This window comes from Poecilia formosa, unplaced genomic scaffold (assembly GCF_000485575.1).
Source record: "Poecilia formosa unplaced genomic scaffold, Poecilia_formosa-5.1.2 Scaffold288, whole genome shotgun sequence".
NCBI lineage: Eukaryota > Metazoa > Chordata > Actinopteri > Cyprinodontiformes > Poeciliidae > Poecilia > Poecilia formosa.
In genome coordinates this window covers 791,080-803,234 of record NW_006800227.1, presented here as the reverse complement: position 1 = coordinate 803,234, position 12,155 = coordinate 791,080, and the positions used below count along the sequence as shown (strand labels likewise).

Genomic DNA, 12,155 nt, shown 5'->3' with positions numbered 1-12,155 from the left:
TGGAGCAATGTCTGACAATATCAGTGGTTGAGATTAAAAACCCTTTGTTTTTCTTTAGGCATTTTTTGTCATTCTTTAATGTGATATATATCCTGTAGCTACATGGAGGAAGACAAAGTTTTGTAATATTTGTCAGGTTATGCTATCATCATCTTGTTTGCTGACCTGGAGGTCCATAATCATATTTTGACTTGCATCTAATTCCAGTCTGATCAGAAGAACCTCGTTGGTTGAGTTAATGTTCATTCTTGTAAGATTGTAATCTTACAGTAACCCAAAAACATCCTGTTTTGATGCATCAAGATGTTAAAGTGAAGGATTCCTTGTTTGTTTGACATTTTAGAGCTTTTGTCTTTTTGTCCAGATCTCCCTCAACATTGTGTGTATACAGAGGAGGAAGTTCTCAATGAAACAGAACCACAGAGGAACCAACTCATCTCTCATGGCTCTCCAGATGCTGAGAACCAGGATCAGGAAGGAAGCGATTCTGAAGACCCAGGAAAAAAGAGAAAGAAAGAACAGAAACAAGAGGAGAAATATGAGAAAACCAAACAGCAGAAAGGCAGAACTGATACTGAAAAAGAAAAGCACAAGAAAGCTCACCAAGGCAAAAATTATATTCTTGTAAAATTTGTGATAAAACCTTTTCTAATAACAAATACTTGACGAGACACATGATGACTCACACAGGAGTAAAACCTTTCACATGTTCAACCTGTGGAAAGAGTTACAGTGAAAGAGGAACTTTAACTCAGCACATGAGAATTCACACAAGTGAGAAGCCTTTCTCCTGTGGGACCTGTGGGAAAAGTCTCTCTAATAAAAGTCATTTAAATGTTCACATGCGAATTCACACAGGTGAGAAGCCTTTCTCTTGTGGGACCTGTGGAAAGAGTTACAGTCAAAGAGGAACTTTAATACAGCACATGCGAATTCATACAGGTGAAAGGCCTTTCTTTTGTGGGACCTGTGGGAAGAGTTTCTCTCTAAAAAGTCGTTTGCATGATCACATGAGGATTCATACGGGTGAGAAGCCTTTCTCTTGTGGGACCTGTGGAAAAAGCTTCAGGTTGAAATCACTATTATGTTTTCACATGAGGATTCATACGGGTGAGAAACCTTTCTCATGTGGGACCTGTGGAAAAAGCTTCAGGATGAAAAAATTCTTACTTCAACACATAAAGATTCATATGGTTGCGAAACAGTGACGTGTGGTGAAGTTCATAGCTGGTGAGCCACTGACTTACGATGTGTAAATTTAGACACCACGCATGTCATTGTTTACGTACATAAATTTAGCACGTGCATACAACACTGGAGGGCAAAATGTCCATTCTTTTACATGTCATCCATAGCCATGTTAACTCAGTGAAACTTTGACATGTACTATGATCCACAGCAATGGGAAAAACCTAATCCACTTTCTCGCTCTGTATCGGCCAAGCTACACGCAGACTCGATGCCATAGCATTTGACAACAATGCCACTTCATGTTTTATAATTTAACACCAAAAAAAAACATTGAAGGATTTTGCTCATAGAACAGCACATTCAGTTTGTTGCAATAGTTTGTTTTAGGCTTAATGTTTTATAAATAAATGATTACTGTGGTAGATTTGCTCCCGCTTCTACTTTACTGAATTCTTTAGACATGCAAACTGCAGCCCACAAAACGCATATTTCATTAACTAATTTTAAAACCAGGCATTAATCAATGTTTTACCTCAGTCCTGACTGAATGAAAATCATTATAATCTGTTTGTGTCAGGTTAATGATGAACAGCTGAAAAGTTACCGGGTTTATCAACTGCCGCTCCAACTCTTTTCCTGGTCATTTCTATGGATATTCTTTGCATGAAATGTTGAATAAATATTAATATTGTTTCCATATATCATCCCCGATGTCCGCTGTACTATGGGTTGCACTATGTCAGCTTCTAAATGGCCGGTTCGCTTCAGGCAGTCTGAGTCGATCCCACCGCAGCGGGTCAGAACCAGATATCCTGATATAAAGAAACGATACCGGACTGTCACCACAACGCAGCTCAAAGCCCTGGTACCACCTGCTCACTGTTCGCTCTGCTTCACCTTAACGTTACTACCAGGCGGTTTGAACTGCTGCTGGAGGTGAGCGGCTGTGAATAGAAGTTGCTGGAAGATTCGGCCCAAAGCATTTGGAGTTTACAAAACATCAAATTCTGTAAATAATAATTTGGACCACAGCAAAAGCTGATCATGCCACAATTAAATAAATCAAAATGTCCCAAAAGCATCGGTGGACTGGGAAAGAGGCTACTGGGGGATTCCAGGTAGATTCCAGCAGAGATGAAACGGCTCTTCATGCAGGGCCGCCCCAAGGTAGCATGGGGCCTTAGAATCATGATTTGGCCCCCTGGTCCTCCTGCTAAGCACCTCAGCATCACTAACATTGTTTAAATATAGATTTAGTGAAGTCTAGTGATAGGGGGCCCAGGTTAAACGGTTGAGTTTAAAATGAATCACTGATTATTGGTTATTTGCTGTGATGTATTTGTGAACAAACCCAGTTCAAACATAAAGATTACACCATATTGTAGCCATGGTGACATGACATAAACTATCAAGATGATTCTTTAAACTTTCACAAAGTAAACTTCCTAGTTAAATCCTAAATGTGCTGTTTATTTTCCCCTGCACAATGCATTAAATAAAATTTAATTTTATTGTCATTGTCCATAAATGACTGTTGCAGGTTTAGATCTATGGTCTGTATTACAATTCAACTATTTCTAGGGCCCCTGGATGTCTGGAGGCCCCTGAATGGCCCCTACTAGCAGCTACTGAGTTTTCTTTACCTTGATATCTCAGCCTTATAATTCTAGATCTCAGATGTGCAAACATTAAAATGACATAGAGCTTTATTATCTTTGAAGCAGTCTGCAGATAAATTGTTATGACAGATATTATTAGGGTTTATTTAGTAAAATAGCAGGAAATGTTCTTATTTCATAACTTTATAACCAGCAAACTTCTCTCTGGTGTGTTTACAGCTACAGTCTCAGATCAACACAATCCTTCAGCTTCAGCAGAAACAGCAACTTTATATCAGGGAAACAGACTAAATCTGCTTTGCATTGTCCCCACATGATGACAATGATCCAGTCTGATCTGATTAAATATTTGATTCTTGATTAATATGGGTTATTGCTATGTTGCTGTACGGTGTTTTAAGATCTTGTCAGATTTTGATTTGGAGCTAACACCAGAGAGATTTTCCCACATATTTGTTTCACAAAATGTTTCTACATGCTCTGCATAACCAAAGATATTTTCTCACTCATCCAAATGTTCAGAATCAGGTGATCCAATCCCTTTCATGGGACAAACCAGAACCAGGTTAATGTGACACATGTTGTGAAATAGATGTTAAAGATGTTTAAGGTTTGCAGCAGGAAACCAGGTTCATAACAGTATATTGATATTTCATACAGCTGCAAAATGACTTGTTTCTTAGCAGTGAGGAGCTTCAGTTAAACACTTTTTGTTCTTTTGGGAGGCGTCACAGTGTTTCCTCTGTTATTTTTATTTCTAACATTTTCTTTGTATATTTTTAAATGAGTGATTAATAATATCTCATTCCTCAGGTAGATATGAGCAAATTAATTACTTTAATTGTCTTTGTGGCTTTAATTAAAGTTATCTGTCTTCCTACATCTCGGCTCTTCAGTGACGTTTCATGATTTCACTTCTTTCAATGGAAACAGGAACCTTTATTCACAAGACAGACAGTTATTCTCTATCTTTTCAAGTCAAAACAACATTTCACTGTTTCTATGAAATGTATTCATTTGCAGTTTAACTTTAAAACTGAATCACAACCTTCAAAACTACAACCTTGAAATGTTTGTAAAACTTTAGACTTGTTTTACAAATTAAAACGATCATACTCAAAAATGTCATATGTACCAATATGGTCCTTTTATAAGATTAAATACCTTTTGATAACTGACTCCAAGCTCGCATTTCTTAAACAATTTTTTTCCATTAGTCAGGATGAAGTAATATTCTAAAAATAAATGCTGTTCTTCAATTAGCTGAAGAAAATCCTCATAATTAACAGAAATAAAAGGGTTGGAAACATCCGTGTGTTTGTGTAATTACTTTAATACTGTGTTTCACTCACTGAAATATATTAACCTTTTATTAATGTAAAATATTTAATATAATTTAATGCTGAGAGGAGGCTCAAGGCGGAACAAAAAATCGTTTACAGTTTCTTCAGTACAGCCAAAGTGAAACACACGGAAAGCTACGGAGCACACGAGGTAGCGGTAGCTCCTCTTGGAAGGCAGTTTGGAAACAGGTTTGGTGTTTTCGGTAAATATTTCCGTGTTTTCAGTAAAACTGTCTTCAGTTCAGCCTCAGAGAGAGTTTATCAACGAGCAGGAAACTCCTGCTGAAGAAACATTTACAGAGCTGAAAGAAATCAACGTTAAGATGGAGGAAAAGATGGAGGATCAGCGCAGACTGCTGGATTTTACCAGGATACCGAAGATCATCTTACACCGGATAGGTACGAAACACCTTCAGGTTTTACTGATTAGTCGGGTTAAAGAGAGTTTTTAGACATAAATAATCGTTGTGTTTGGAAAGCTATTTAAAGAAGACGCTCAAATTGTAAACATTAAACAGAATGATTTATGTTAAAGACTAGTCATCATGTAATATCTAAATTACAGTTTGTGTTCCGTAACGGTCTTATTTTTACTGAAAGTACTGTTTAAAGTTGGATTTGTAAAACATAAACAAATCTATTTGTTTATGTTTAGCTTTTGTTTATGTCAAATTATAATTTATATTTTGTATTAATTCTTTAAATATAAAACTAAATATAATTATTAAATAAAGTTTCAGTTTATAAAATTCTGGATTTTTACCGTAGAATCCTTTTAGCTTTTAAATTAATGTCTGATTATATAAAATAGTTTATGAAACCTTCAGGTCTGAAAACCAAATATTTTTATTTTGACATTGCCTCAAATGAGGCCTGTCTTCAAAGCTATGTTGTATAGATGACTCAACCCTGAACATAAATATTTTACACTAACAGATTATAGAAATATTGTTTTGAGGTTAGAAAACATATGTTTTTATTATTTATTCAAGTTGAAAAGCTTTATGTTCCTTTTTAATAAGAAACCCAGGGATTTTCCCAGTGTATTTTTGGAAACCTGCTCTGTTAAGCTGAACTTAACAGAGTCTTTCTCAATGCAAAGCGCCGACAGGTCTGCAATTGCAACATCCGCCAGAGCGTCGTTGAGGCGCATGGACCATTCGAGGTTCTTACAACTTTAACTGTTGTTCCTGCAGTAATAAAGAACAGATGTTTATTACTGCAGGAACAATGCAGTAATACACATCTGCACCACTTACTGCAGCAAATCAGGATCAGAAAGAAGACATGAAACCAAAACCAGCAACAGGGTTTAAAATACTTATTTTCCTTAACGTGCATTAGAAAACAAGCTGTTCTATGCATTAAATGTTTTCAGCATAGAATTATGTGTAAGACTCTAAGGTAATATAACAGGATTAAATCAAGCTGCTGTTTGATCTGTTTTTGTCCTGGAGCCAAGAGGTTTAATTATCGCCATCTTGCTTTCTCTGCTGGAGATCCAGAGTATGTTTTGACTGGTTTCTAGATCCCTTCCAGTCAGACAGACTAAAGTGGTTCAGTTAATTTTTATACTTATGAATTTATCATTTTAGTCTTTGGATCACTTGAAAAGGCTCTAAGTGATTAAAGTGAAGGAATCATTCTCTTACTCACATTTAAAGCTTTTGTTTTGTCTCTTTGTGCAGATCTCCCACAGTGCTGGGTGTGTAAAGAGGAGGAGGTTCTGAATGAATTCAGCTACCAGGATGGGAAGTCCAGTTCATACAAAGAAGAACCAGAACATCAAGAGTTCAAAGAGGAAGAGAAGCCACTCTGCATCAGTCAGGATGAAGAGCAGCTTGTGGTGAAACAGGAGACTGATGACATTTTGGTGAATCCTCCTAATGTGCAAAGAATCCACAATGAAACAGAACCACAGAGGAACCAACTCATCTCTCCTGGTTCTGCTGAGGATGAGAACCAGGATCAGGAAGGAAGCAAATCTGAAGACCCAGGAAAAAAGAGAGGTGAAGAACAGAAACACAACAAAAGATGCCAGAAAGGTAAAACTGATTGTTCTCACCAAAAAATGCACTTCAAAGCTCACAGAGTCCAACAATTATATTCTTGTAAATTTGTGATAAAACCTTCTCTCAAAGCAGTTGCTTGACCAGACACATAAAAACTCACATGGGTAAGAAGCCGTTCACATTTTCAACCTGTGGGAAAAGTTTCAGTCAAAAGAATAGTTTAATTTACCACATGAAGATCCACACAGGGCTTTCTCTAGTGAAACTTTGCTTCTATTAAATCAGCAACATGACATCATGACATAGCAGATAGATGGTCATAAAATTTATCAACAGCTGTACGACATCCTGACTTGGTAACCAGTCAGACCATCATCAAGGAACAGGAGGCGTGTTTCATAGTGGACTGCAGTCAACTACACTGTGAAACCATGACAATGTATTTATATCCATCCAGTTATCACTAATAACAATTTATTGACTTTATTCTTGTATCTTGTCGCATATTGAACTCACAGCTCCTCTGTATGTCACAGACCTCTTACTGCGTATTCAATGCATGTCAGCTATTCTGACAGAATAAGGGCCCAAATTTAAGTTAAAGAAGGTCAGTGTTAGCCCCGCCCTCCACTTTGACTGGGGAATTATTTTACGGTGACACTGCAGAAACTGAAACCAGGTGATAATAACAATTAAATGCATATTTAATAATTGTCTTAATTGGCTGCAAACTTTCCATTTTAATAATCTCATGACTAGGCCTGTCACGATAACAAATTTTGCTGAGCTATTTATTGTCTAAAAAATTATTGTGATAAACGATAATATTGACTAAGAATGAATGTGATTTCCTGCCATCGATAGAAACACCATATAATAGGTATTTTTCTCGAACCTACATAAAAGAACCACAGACAACGTATATGAATTTTATGACCAAGCTTTTGCAAAGGAGCAGACTCCGCCAACTGCTCCTCCGAGCCGTTCACAGAGCGTTCATGGTCTGCTTCCGCGTGAGCCCCTGTTTTATTGTCAAAGCAAAACAGCCACAGGGAGCAGCCAGGAAAAACAGCAGAGGTCGTAAAACATTTAACCCAAACAACCAGCAACCCAGTTCCAGTTGTGATATCTGATCTACGGTCTGAGCCCGGTTCAAATCTCGGTCAAACTGTCAACAACGAAGAGGGAGGATAAACAAGAGATAAAATACGACTGCACAGGCAGTTCCTAAGTTAGGAGGTATTCTGGTTGATAAGGATTTAAGGTCTGGGAAACACAGAGTTAACTGTCTCACATGAAGATGAACAGACAGTCGTGACCTCCAGGTCAGTTCATACACACATAAGGAAGAGAACACTTTAAACAGAAAATCACAATGATCTATAGACTGAATGTTGATTATCTATTGATTAACATTAGACTGAATATGAACTAAAGTAATAACAAAATGATAATACCAAAAAATCTCTAACACCATATTTTCAAAAGAACACATAATACTGGAACTGATGAACTAAATAAACAAAACAATCAAAAACAAAAATAAAATTGATTCTCAGTCTCCATTAACAAAAAACTTTGGAAATAAATACTGCATTCAACCAAAAGAGTGCAGATTATAAAGTCTGTAAACTATATTGCCCTTCAGTAATTACTAGATTTAAATAAAGATGGCCCATCCGACTACCTAATGCAATAGTTCACACTACATGATTTTTTGCCCCCATTTTGCCCTTATGACAATCTTAGATGGTTGGCCGATCTAAGATTGTTGCTGGTGATTTTGATCATCCTGCAGTGTGTGGTGTGGGAGATCGTGGCCTCAGATATAAATCAGGGGTTTTCCCGACAGGGAGTTTAATGCTGAATGTGACAGGTAGCCAATCAGAAAGCCGGATTCTCCTCCTGCTTTCTGAGGGGAAATTACAGAGGGGAATCCCAAACAGCTGACACAGCGCAAGTCCAGCAGACATCGGAGATGATGTGTGGAAACAACATTAATAGTTATTTATTTCGCGCAAAGAATATAGAAATGACAAGGAGAGGAGTTGGAGCCAAATTTCTACCGCAGTTGATAAACCCTGTAAGTTTTCAGCTGTTCTTCGTTAATGTGACATAAATGGGTTACAATGATTTTCATTCAGTCAGAACTTTAGGCTGACTCTAGCCACATGCATCACATGTAGATTCTAATAAAGCATTGATTAATGCCTGATCTTAAAATTAGCTCACTGGACTTGTAGCCATTATTTTGTGCTGGACACCACACAGCACAATCGAACCCGATCGAACCGTTATACCTAGGATTTCTGTCGGCTAATGTGTCTCAGATTTTGAAAATGGGCCGACAACTCGTGTCGTGTGTGCTGGACATTACACAAAGGAAATAGGAAGAGAGGGTCAGTAGAGAGCACCGCAGCTGAGCCTTTTTCATTCAGTGTCCTCAACAGCAAGAAAAAAAGGCAGGAAGAGACGATAAAGCCGATAATTAAAATGAGATCGATAGGTTTAATTTATCGTGCGATTAATTGATATATCGTTTATCGCGACAGGCCTACTCATGACATAATTAATGAATTGTGTATTAAATAAATGCTTTAAATAATTATATATTTGTCCATTTTCACCTTTCATATTTAATCTTCCAAATTGTCCAATATTCATGTCAAATATTTTCAATAGGATCATTTTGTCATTATTTTCTGCATGTGCGCAGTTAACAACAATCATCCACTGTTATCAACTCTGCTACGAATTGTAGGAAAGTAAAGGCTGAGATTTAGTGGTGCTTTTGAAAGTTTGTGTTGAGTGTGTGAGTGGAGCAATGTCTGACAATATCAATGGGTCAGGATTTAAAGCATTTAGTGTTTTGCTTTAGGCATTTTATGTCACTCTTTAACGTGATATATATCCTGTAGCTACATAGAGGAAGAAAACTTTTTGTAATATTTGTCAGGAAGCCACCAGGTTAAGCTATCACCATCTTGTTTGCTCACCTGGAGGTTCATAATATATTTTGACTCACATCTCGTTCCAGTCTGATCAGAAGAACCTCATTGGTTGAGTTAATGTTCAATCTTGTAAGATTGTAATTTTAGAATAACCCAAGAAAATCCTGTTTCGATGCATTGAGGTTAAAGTGAAGGATTCCTTGTTTGATTGACATTTTAAAGCTTTTGTTTTGTCTTTTTGTCCAGATCTCCCACAATGCTATGTGTGGAAAGAGGAGGAGGTTCTCAATGAAACAGAACCACAGAGGAACCAACTCATCTCTCATGGCTCTCCAGAAGCTGAGAACCAGGATCAGGAAGGAAGCAATTCTGAAGATCCAGGAAAAAAGAGAAAGAAAGAACAGAAACAAAAGGAGAAATATGAGAAAACCAAACGGGAGAAAGAAAGAACTGATACTGAAAAACAGAAAAAGCACAAGAAAGCTCAGCCAGGGCAAAAATTATATTCTTGCAAAATTTGTGATAAAACCTTTTCTGGAAACAGTCACTTGATGAGTCACATGATAACTCACACAGAAAACAAGCCTTTCACATGTTCAACCTGTGGAAAAAGTTACAGACAAAAACATAGCTTAATTTGTCACATGAGAATTCACACAGGTGAAAAACTGGCCACGTGTGTGAACTGTGGAAAAAGTTTCCATGATGCCAAGTATTTAAAGAGACACATGAGAATTCACACAGGTGAGAAGCCTTTCTCTTGTGGGACCTGTGGAAAGAGTTTCAGTGTAAGAGGAACTTTAACTCGGCACATGCGAATTCACACAAGTGAGAAGCCTTTCTCTTGTGGGACCTGTGGAAAGAGTTTCAGTGTAAGAGGAACTTTAACTCAGCACATGAGAATTCACACAAGTGAGAAGCCTTTCTCTTGTGGGACCTGTGGGAAGAGTTACATTTCTAGACAGTCTTTAACTCATCACATAAGAATTCACACAGGTGAGAAGCCTTTCTCTTGTGGGACCTGTGGAAAAAGTTTTACTCGAAAAGACACTCTAGATTGTCACTTGAACGTTCATTCAGACAAGAAGCCTTTCTCTTGTGGGACTTGTGGAAAGAGTTGCAACAGTAGGAATGGTTTAACTCATCATATGAAGAGTCACTCAGACAATAAACTTTAGGAACAAAACACCTCAGATCCATTTTGGCATCAGATCGAATGGAAAATCTGGTAGTATGATGTAAACAGCAAGTAGAAAATGTGTCAACAGATTGTTGCAGGTTGCTAGTGATTCTCTGTGACTGTGTCTTTCAGTGTCTGACCAAAATACTGGTCAGACACTGTATGTGAGGCCTACTGAGGTGTACTTTTGCCTACCAGCTTGTTTTCCTTAATCCAATTTTTTGTTTTACTTCTCAGTCGTATTTGTGCTTAAAATGATGATGTGCCATGTACATATTTTGTTATATTTTTCACCCATGGAGGTCGCCATTTTTTCTCTGATGGGTTGATGGCTCCATTCTGCACTGGAGCGTTCAGAGTAAACACAGGAAAGCTAACTTTACCTGAGTAGTTGTTCATCATATTCCGTTGACTGGTGTCATTTTAAATAATACCACACGGTGTCACTATTGGCTGTGATAAAAAAATAAAATAAAACTTGAGGCGAATCTGGATAATTTCCCACATGAAAGAAAGGAGAGCTCAGTGGGAGTGGAACACAATGAAGGACCTGATCTGGACCCTGGACATTTCTCCACAACACTTTGAGCCATTTATACCAGCAGAACCAACAAGCTAACAGCTGATCGTTACCTTAATGAGCTAAAAATAAATGTCTGAGGCAGGCAGAGCTGAACACTCTGATCGGTGTCAATGCGCTCTGGTCGAAATTAAATAGGCTTAATAATGGTACTGGAGGGGCCAGGCAGTTGGACCACTACATGTAATTTACCCAGAATGCATTGCTGCTTGAACAATATGGCGACATTCCTGTGAAAATATTTTATTCAAATGTATAAAAACTAAATAACCTACGGTACAATTAAAGTGTTGTTTTTACTTCTAAGATGAGTATTTCCCAATAAGATCTATTTTTATAATTAGTTGCGGTTCCTATAAGGTCCCCATCAGTGTCCCATCAGATACTGAAGTTAAAGAGGGGCTCACTGTTAAAAATGCTAAACACTATTTCCCCTTGTGGCCCCACTGGGGATAACTGTGAAAATGGATGAATGTTTTTTTAGTGGTTTATGTTATGTTGTAATTTTAAATGTCATGTTTCCTTTCCCTGTAAATGAAAAATCATCATATTCAAGAGAAATAAAGGGTTTCAAACATCCATCTATGTGTTATTAATGCATATAATGTTATACTTAGTTATAAAGTTTCTGAAATAAATGGGTTTTTAAGTATATTCTAATTTATTGAATGAGTCTGTAGATCTCTGATACTTGTCACATCTTTGGTGTAAAATGTTCACAGATTCCTGACCTACATGATGGATGCCCACTGGATATCTATTAATACAAAAAGATTTGATGTTTCATTTTAAATAAAAGTTAATGCCTCATGCTGCTTAAATTGTGTTATATTTATCTTATTGAAATGTCTCTCCCCACCTGGGGGAGGGAGGATCAGCAGTGAAAGATGAGATTGTGATTTTAGCGCTAAAACCCGCCTCTTGACTGTAAAATATCTGAAGTCACTCACTGCTTAATTTTAAAACTGAATCCCAGCCTACAAGACTACAATTCAATATACTGACACTAGGCTCTGTGTCACAAAGTGACAAGATCAATCACAAGAAATTAGAATATTTTTTCCAGTACGGTTCTTTTGTAAGATTAAAAATATCTTTTGATAACTAACTCCAAGTCTACATTTTTTGAGTAATTTTTTTCCCATTAATCAGATTGATGTAATGTTCTAATAATAAATTATGTGTTTCACAGAACAAAACAGAACTTCTGTTTCTTTGACATAAGTCATTGTTATAATTTGCTATGAGAATATGTTTGTACACATAAAGGTTTCCGCAT

General features: G+C 37.1%; 1 protein-coding gene, 1 long non-coding RNA gene and 1 pseudogene across 12 annotated transcripts in view; 2 read left to right on the top strand and 1 right to left on the bottom strand.

Annotated features, from left to right (window-relative positions):
• LOC103151668 (oocyte zinc finger protein XlCOF6-like) overlaps nt 1–12,155 on the top strand; it is a 52,258-nt gene that overhangs the window by 24,783 nt on the left and 15,320 nt on the right. For 4 of the 10 annotated variants that reach the window (XM_016681636.1, XM_016681635.1, XM_007571847.2 and 1 more), the window contains 2 exons: nt 5,842–6,198; nt 9,363–9,776. In XM_016681636.1, the coding sequence (XP_016537122.1) occupies nt 5,842–6,198; nt 9,363–9,776 (771 nt within the window). Of the gene's footprint in view, nt 1–4,267; nt 4,553–5,841; nt 6,199–9,362; nt 9,777–12,155 lie in introns of those variants that run through there. The other 6 variants (XM_016681638.1, XM_016681637.1, XM_016681641.1 and 3 more) reach the window with 6 other exon arrangements.
• The window catches only part of LOC107838637 (uncharacterized), a 17,673-nt gene that overhangs the window by 1,892 nt on the left and 3,626 nt on the right, over nt 1–12,155 (bottom strand). Inside the window, exons 3-4 of one of the 2 annotated variants that reach the window (XR_001664711.1) lie at nt 10,054–10,137; nt 800–883 (exon numbers count right to left, since the gene is read on the bottom strand). This is a non-coding gene — a long non-coding RNA (uncharacterized LOC107838637). Of the gene's footprint in view, nt 1–799; nt 884–9,889; nt 9,970–10,053; nt 10,138–12,155 lie in introns of those variants that run through there. The other variant, XR_001664712.1, reaches the window with a different exon arrangement.
• LOC107838635 (zinc finger protein OZF-like) overlaps nt 1–12,155 on the top strand; it is a 29,772-nt pseudogene that overhangs the window by 16,999 nt on the left and 618 nt on the right.